General features: G+C 41.4%; 1 protein-coding gene across 2 annotated transcripts in view; it reads left to right on the top strand.

Annotated features, from left to right (window-relative positions):
* The first annotated feature begins 2725 nt into the window (after positions 1-2725).
* VPS13C (vacuolar protein sorting 13 homolog C) overlaps positions 2726-8613 on the top strand; it is a 182326-nt gene continuing 176438 nt past the window's right edge. For both annotated transcript variants that reach the window (XM_024128742.3, XM_028494846.2), the window contains exon 1: positions 2726-2926. In XM_024128742.3, the coding sequence (XP_023984510.1) occupies positions 2827-2926 (100 nt within the window). In that variant the 5' untranslated portion in view covers positions 2726-2826. The remainder of the gene's footprint in view (positions 2927-8613) is intronic.

Genomic DNA, 8613 nt, shown 5'->3' with positions numbered 1-8613 from the left:
GAGGCTTACTTGAAAATGCATACCTTGGCATAATAATGGCATGATAGCTCATGAGGTATAACTGGAGAAGTATTAATAAGATGGAATATGCTTATAAAGGCAGGCACATGCATTATTCTTTCAAAAGTGTAAAGTACCATAGAAGTACAAGAAATTATTACACAAGGATCAGTACTGCCCACTTTTCCCCAGCAGATTACTCCTTCTGTTCCATTTGCTTGACCAGACTCTTCTGCCCGTGGCATCTTTCATATCGTCTTGCACTGTTATTCATACATCTTTGCATTGTTTGCTTTTTATCTTTTTCTGGTGCATGCCTATCCCAACAAGAATATATATATATATATATATGTATATATACACATATATATATATATATATATATTTGCATTCTCCTCAGTACATAGTTGGTGTGCACGTACAAGGGGAGAGGGGTTGTTGGGGAAGCATGAGCCATGCAGTGCTTGGGAGGATGGCATAACAGGATGAGGCCCTGTGCCTGGAACACCCAAATATTTATCTATCTATCTATAGATAGATGGATAGATTTTTTTTTTTTGGCATCCTCCTCAGTGCAGAGTTGGTGTGCATGTACAAGGGGAGAGGGGTTGTTGTGGGTAGATTAGAAACAAGTTTGGTACAGGTTGAAGAGGGCTTTCTGAACACTGGAAAGTTATTGGGTCTTTCTGAGCAGGAGACTAACCTGAGCTCATCTGTGCTTTGGGAAATTAGCTCCGGTGACAATGTGAAGATGGATGGAGAAGGGAAAAACTGGAGGCCAGGAGGCCAGTTAGAGGGTGATTGCATGGTTCGGATGAGATATAAAGAGAATTTAGGAAATATGGCAAAAGCAGAATAGCCAGGTTTGGCTGTTAATTGTTTGTGGATGGTGAAGGAGGGAAGTATGAAGTGCTTCAAAATACATCCTAGGTATTTTGTTAGGGTGACTAAGCTCGGAAAAACAAATGGTTAAGGTTTTATATTCTGTGTGCAGGAGCAAAGGATGCAGGTGGTTACTGATAGCACCAGTACTGGTTAGTAATGGCTTTTTCTTTTACATCCATTTTACATAATACCAATTGTAGACATTTTGACTTTTTTTCTTCTCCAATGGACTTTGTATTTAAGGAATGATTTTTCTTTTTGATCCTCTTCGTCCGTTCAGGCTGCTATTACAAAATATCATAGAGTGTGTGGTTTAAAAACAATAATTTATTTTTCACAGTTCTGGAGGCTAGGAAGTCCAAGATCAAGGTGCCAGTTGATTCAGTGTCCGGTGAGGGCCCACTTCCTGGTTCATAGATATCTGTCTTCTTGCTATATCTTCACACGGCTGAAGGGGTGAGGGAGCTCTCTGGGGTCTGTTTTATAAGGGTACTAATCCCATCCATGAGGGCTCTGCTTAATTACCTAATGTCCTAATTATCTCCCAAAGGCCTCACCTCCCAATAACATGACAACAGGGGTTAGAATTTCAACATATGAATTTTGTGGGTACACAATGTCCATAACAGGTTGTTTAAGAGCAATTCACACATAGTTTTTCAGACATTATGTGTAGCAAAGCATTTAATAAACTTGTGACTACAAATGATCTTATTATTTTTTTTCGGTACGCGGACCTCTCACTGTTGTGGCCTCTCCCGTTGCGGAGCACAGGCTCCGGACGCGCAGGCTCAGTGTCCATGGCTCACGGGCCCAGCCGCTCCGCGGCATGTGGGATCTTCCCGGACCGGGGCATGAACCCGTGTCCTCTGCATCGGCAAGCGGACTCTCAACCACTGCGCCACCAGGGAAGCCCTAATATTATTTTTTCTTAGGTTCATGTCTGTTTACAGTATCTCAACAGTTTTTTGAAACAAATTTTAGAAATAGAAGTCCTGTTCTCTAAAGAGGATTGGCTTGTCAATGAGCGGCTAAACTTTACTAACGTGAAAGTCCTTGCATTATAAAAGCCCCACTTTCAAAGCCTTGCCACACCAGAAACAGTTCAATGATTGCATGAAAGAGATAAACACACCTACACCTAAAGGAAAAAAAGAAAGTACTACTTCGTTTTGTTATTTCCCTACCGAGGTATGTAACTAAGAGGTGTCTTATGAGTTAACTAAGAGCCAATTAGCAACAGAGGGGAGTAAAAGAACGAGTTAACGAAATGCACATTCAGTTCTCATTCTATCTGCCATCTTATGATGGGGTTCTGTTCCTCCTCCTCCCACTTGTGAATTATGTGTGTTTTCAGGAAGCAAAAGTAAACGGAGATGGTGCTAGGCGGAGCTGATATGTAGCAGGAGGAGGGTGCAGCGGCTCCTTTTTCCCCTCCTGAAGGGGTGGTTACTTAGGAGGCGCTCAGGGTGCACTGGAGGCCTGGGAAGCGCCGGGAACCCGTAGGGTCGGCTCCGAGGCCGCAGAGCTGCTTCCCGCCGGGACGATTGAGCCCTGCGGACCCAAGGTCAACAAAAGGCGACAGCAGGGAAGCACAGTGGCCACAGAGATGTCCCCGTGCTCAGTAACTCCTGCTCCCTCTTTTCTTTCTCCAACATCCCTTTCCTCTGTGGCAGGCCCCACACCGGCTCCTCCGCCCACCCTCGGTTGCCCAGGAAGCGGCTACCACGAGGCCACGAGTCAGAGGCGAGTGTACGCACCTCCCGCTCCCAGCAGCAGCGACGGCGGCGGTGCGCCTGCGCACAGGCCGAGTCACGCGCGGTGCGGCGCGGCGCTGGGGCGGGTCGGTGCCCTGGGGGGGCTGTCATTCGCCTAGCTGGTCGCCGCCCTCAGCTGCGACGGGCGGTTCTGGGTCTTCCCTCTCCCGCGCCTCAGGCCATCATGGTGCTGGAGTCGGTGGTCGCGGACTTGCTGAACCGCTTTCTGGGGGACTATGTGGAGAACCTGAACAAGTCCCAGCTGAAGCTGGGGATCTGGGGCGGTAAGCGAGAGGGCGCGGCCGCGGGCTGTCGGGGGTCGCCGGCGCTGGCCGAGGGGCCCACGCCGCGGGCTGCCTCCTTCCTAGCTCCAGCCCGGGCTGTGCTCCCATCGCCGTCCGAGACTCCGCCTCCGGGGAGGGCGCTCGGCTGGGCCCGCTCCTAGGGCCGCAGGTGCGGGGCGTGGGGAGGCCTGCGCTGGCCGCCGCCACGGGGTGTCCGCCCGGGCTGCTGGGATTCCCGGGTTTCGCCACCCTGAGGCCGAACTCCCTGCCCCGTCCCACCTGCCCACCTTGGGAGGCCTCTCCCTGCTCTCAGCCTGGCCCCTTTGGCCCCGAAGCATAAAGAACCCCTCCCTGCTCCCGCACCGCGTGAAGCGAGGATGTCTGCGTGGCCTCACACGTTCAAAGTGGCACCAAGGAAGAAGAAAAAAGAAATTGTGTTTCGCAGTGATCTTTTTTGGCAGTTGATAGCGAGCAGGAGCTGGCTTCTCTTTAAGACTGCAGGATTTGGGAAAGGATCGGTAGGCAGGGGAGGATCATTACGAAAGGCTTGTCGGTAGGGATTCTTATAATACTTTTGAGCTTCTGAGAAAGTGACAGCTTCCCTTAATATTGCTTATTCTCTCAATAGGAAGAGGACTTTCAATTTTGTTTTGGAGCGATAGAGAGAAATTCAGGCCTCGACCAGCATCATCATTAGGTGGTGCTTGGTTGCACGCCGAAGAATTTACACCAATGCTTCTACCCTAGGGGTTGTGTATAGAAGTAGACTGTAGTGTGCTTCTCCATTCTTCAAAAAGGTTAATTGTTTGCACCATTTACATGTTAAGCTTTGGGGACATTGGGGATACTTTTGCACTCTGCAGAAGACTTTTGGGCATTTTGTCAGCTTTGGAGGGAAATCTAAAGAACTACTCAAGTGGATGGAACTGCTTTTAATTCAACAAGTAGTCCTATCCTGATCTGTCCTATACAGTAGCCACTATAGCAGCATTTGCAACGTAGTTAGTGCAAATTGAGGTGTGCTAGAAGTATAAACTACACACCGAGTTTTGAAAATACTTAGTAGGAGAAAGAGTGTACTATCTCAACAATTTTTTATGTTGATTACATAGTGAAATACTTGAATATATTGGGTTAAATAAAATATATCATTAAAATTCATTCCCCCATTTCTTTTTACATTTAAAAAAAAATCTGACTCCTAAAATTTATAATTACATATATGGACCATATATATATATATATATAGAGAGAGAGAGCAATTGTGCTGCCCTAAATTACGGAGGAGGCTGCTTTTAGTAGTTTACTGATCTTTTTATTGGTTCAGCGTAGAGAGAGAGAGAGAGAGAGCAATTGTGCTGCCCTAAATTACGGAGGAGGCTGCTTTTAGTAGTTTACTGATCTTTTTATTGGTTCAGCGTGGTTTGCTCAGCAATAACATACTTGGTTTACATGCCCTCCCCTCACCTCACACTTAGTGCAAGAGAAAGAGAAGTAAAGGAAACATTTAAGGAATTAAATGGCCAGTGCCTTCTGCAGGGATCAAGTGTTTCTTCAGACTACTGTCTAATAATACAAATTGTTCCTTGTAGTTTGTAAACACTATTTGAAATCTGAAAAGGCTCTGGGCTAGCATTTAGGAAGAACCTGGGTTTGAGGTTGTTGTGTTCGACAATCCATTTACCTCACTGGTCCTTAATTTCTTCATCTTAATTTCACCTTTAATAGAAAAAAAATCATACCAGAAAATATAATATTCCTATGTAATCACTACTCAGAATTGCTTACCCAAGTTAAAACGTTTTGCCCTATTTATCTCAGATTTTTAAAAATTAAATAAAGTTTATGGATACATTTGAAGATTCCTTCCCTCCCATATCTTATTTTCCTTTTTCTTTTTCTTTAAGACTTATTGGTTTGACTAGGTAACGCCTAAGGGTCCTACCAGTGCCAATACTCTGTGATTCTAATTGTAAATATACTGTGAAATTGTGAAGTATACTGCCTGAGGATTTTGAATTTTTTCACGTTAGAAATTAAAATGCCATAATAATAATTTTACATCATTCTTCCCCTCTTTTTTGGTGAAGTGTAGGAAAGGAAACTTTCTTTTCTTGCAATTTATTTTGTTTTTTTTACAATAAGGTATTCTGCCTATGGCCAACATCAACTTTATAATAGGCCAGAGCAAATAAACCCATTTCTTTTAGGAAATGCCTCCAGTGGAAGTCCAATCAGGTTTATCAGCCCATAGCTGTGCTTCTGTAAAGTTTTGCTGCCTTTTATTTTTGTGATAGTCATAAAAGAAGCAATAAGTCATGAGCTTTTACAGTTATTGCTCAAATATTTTCTTTATAACCCTAATTCCCTCATTAAAATAGAAAGGCACAATGTGAGTTGACTATTTCTGTTCTTTGAAGAAATTTATCTTAAACTTTTTATAGTAAACAAGTGGGATTATTAAGTTATTTAAGAAAACAGCTGATATTTGTGACTTCTATGATGGTGACAAGTTTTATAAAGAATTTAAAATTTTATTTGACCTTACTTGAAAACTGTTTGCTTTAGCAGTTAAGGTTTATGAGTCATAGAGTTTGGCTTTTTCAGGTTTTTTTTCTTGTTAAATTTTCATGTCTTGAGGGGAATAATTCAACCTGCAAAAATTTCACACAGCTGATCTTACTATTCTTTCCAAACAAGGGATAAATGGATACTTTTTTGCCTAGCCTATGACAGTGGTTTTCAAGCAGGAATGACTTTGCCCCCAAGAGGATATTTGGTTATGTCTGAGACACTTTTGACTGTCACATAGTGGGGAGAGGTGTGCTTGTGGTATCTGGTGGGCGAACTCCTGAATGCTGTTACATTCTACAGTGCACAGGACAGCTCCCCACAGCAAGGAATTACCAACCCAAAATGTTTGTTGAGAAACCCTAGTCTAAGGGGAATATTGAGATTGTATTCTGCATTTATAAGAGACCTTCTGGTGCTGAACAGGTTGTAGTAGGAAGTAAAAAAAGGACTTAGAGGAATTATATGCTTCATGAAATTTATAACTTAAGAGAGAAACAGAAGGCTTAAGAAGTGACTTGGTATCACGTCAGTAAAAATGCATAGTCTTTGCTTGGATGATATCAGGAAGTCGTTTTAGAAATCAAAATGTTGCGTTGACTAATTTGAAAAACGTGCTGTGCATATATTCATATATATATATATATATATATATAGGCATTCACAAAGAAATCCACAATAAACAAAAAAAGAGTGAGAAGGATGGGAAAAATTATTGGAATGTCTAGAATCAGGAAGTATACTGTCGATATTGCCTTAAATTGGAGAAGAAGAAAAAAAAGAAAACTTTATCATTTTTCTTGTTTTTATTCTTTTAAAGATTTTTTAATGCCAAGCAATTCCTATGTATTTTTAAAAGTGATTTAAGCCTAATGATTTTTTAAAAATTCTTGCTGTTGTAGAAAAATGAAAAATTATTTACTAGCTGTGGGACATGGGAGAAAAATTTTAATTCTTGAAGCCTCAGTTTCCTTATCCCCCTTTTAAAATGGGGAAGTAACACTCTGTGTTTGTAAGATAAGTCATGTGAAAATCCTTTGTAATTATAATTGTTAAATTGTTAATACTGACAGTAATAGTGATGATACACAAACCGAGCCAAGTGATGGAAACCAGCCTGCTTGTTTTATTTTACAGGCATACCTTGGAGATATTGTGGGTTTGGTTTCAGACCACTGCAATAAAGTGAATATCAAAATAAAGCAAGTCACATGAATTTTCTGGTTTTCTAGTGTATATTAAAGTTAATGTTTATACTGTACTATATAGTCTCTTTAGTGTACAAGAGCATTATGTCTAAAAATATGTACATACCTAATTAAAAAATACTTTATTGCTAAAAAATGTTAACCATCATCTGAAGCTTTGATGAGTCGTGATCTTTTTGCAATAGGAACATCAAAGATCACTAATCACCATAACAAATATAATAATAATGAAAAAGTTTGAAATATTGCAAGAATTACCAAAATGTGACACAGAGACATGAAGTGAGCAAATGCTGTCGGAAAAATGGCGCCAATAGACTTGCTTGACATGGTTGCCACAAACCTTTAATTTGTAAAAAACAGTACCTGTGAAGCTCAGTAAAGTGAAATGCAGTAAAATGAGGTATGCCTGTATTTTCATAAGTATATTTCTTCCAGGGTTTTCACATTCTGCAGTGTAATAATTTTGTGTAGAGTTAACACCACGTGTCTAAACACCACATATCTAAAAATATCTTACTTTCCAAAAATTGTTCTTTAAAGAAAAAGAAACTATTTGCATATGAGTTTACACTTACAGTACTTATACTATCTGCCAGTTATTTTGTCAGTCAGATTTTTAAAGGTTCAGAAAAATGCCTGGTGGGCATATTGCTGCCTATGCAGGTCAGAAGGTTTATCTAGATTTTTGTTCCCCACAGACTGGTACCAGGAGATAAATTGCACAGCTCTTAGCTATTTTTGGAGTGTCCAGGATTTAATTGTTTTAAGAGTAACATATATTTGAAAAGGTAAGTTGAAACACTAGATCTTTTGCAATTTAGTTTAAGTAGGATTGTTGCAATGTAGAACCTTTGTCAGTTTGATTTTTCAAAGTCATTTACTGTGAAAAGTCATCAGAAGATGTCCGTTCAGAATTCTGCTGCTCTCACTTCCATTTGACAGGTAGAATGTACATAGCAGCTGTGATGTGTTGGATGCAAGAGTTGCCTATGGTGACCGGCTGGCCACCAGTAGGATTAGGAGCCAGGTGGAGTGCCTTCAGAGTTTGTAGCTCTGCAAACCAGACTGAGCCCATGCTTATTACCCTGTTGTCCTACACTCCACCCCTGACACTTTTCCATCAGCTGCCAGATGTTGGAGCAGCAGGATAAGGAAGGAGGAAACCTGGGATCTAATTACATATCCAGTACTGCCTGGTTCATTGGCTTTTGGCAGTCACTGACCAGTGACCACTAGCTTCTTATCTGTAAATGAGAAGGTGAGGCAAGGTCATTTCTTCTCGCTTTGAACTTCTGTGACTTGACTAAGGCCAGAGCAGCGTGAGCTCCTTCATTAAGTTGTACTGCCACTTGCTCTGCATTCATGGTGAGAAATGGTAGTCAGATCATGTTTCTTTCCTTTCTGTTCTTCACTCGGTACCAGTGAGCAGAGAGCCACAGTCATGAAATACGACAAGAAAAATAAAGTTTCAGCCTCATGCTGATTATTTGCGAATCCAAATCTATATATATAGTCTTAACAGGTAGTCGAAGGGCAGCTTGAGAATGCAAGAAAAAACAGGCCTCTTTGCTTCTTTTTACCTTGATCCATAAAACACAGCAGTATCTAAGTGTTTCCAAACCTGTTGAGGAATTTTTTTTTATTCCTTTCCTCCCAGCCAACGCTTGGTGTAATGCAAGCCACATTTCTTATTAGCTTGTCCTGTAGTATGTAAAGTGAACAACAAAAAGTTCAATATTATAATGTACTTAGACTTAGTTATCATTATCTAAAACAACACTTTAAAATTTTATTGAAAACAACTTTCCACATATTTGAATACTATCATAAATTAAAACTTCACCTCTGGGCTTCCCTGGTGGCGCAGTGATTGCGCGTCCGCCTGCCGATGCAGGGGGGCCGGGT

Source organism: Physeter macrocephalus, chromosome 11 (assembly GCF_002837175.3).
Source record: "Physeter macrocephalus isolate SW-GA chromosome 11, ASM283717v5, whole genome shotgun sequence".
Classification (NCBI taxonomy): Eukaryota; Metazoa; Chordata; class Mammalia; order Artiodactyla; family Physeteridae; genus Physeter; species Physeter macrocephalus.
The sequence above is the reverse complement of the archived record's forward strand: the minus strand, read 5'-3'. Positions and strand labels throughout refer to the sequence as shown.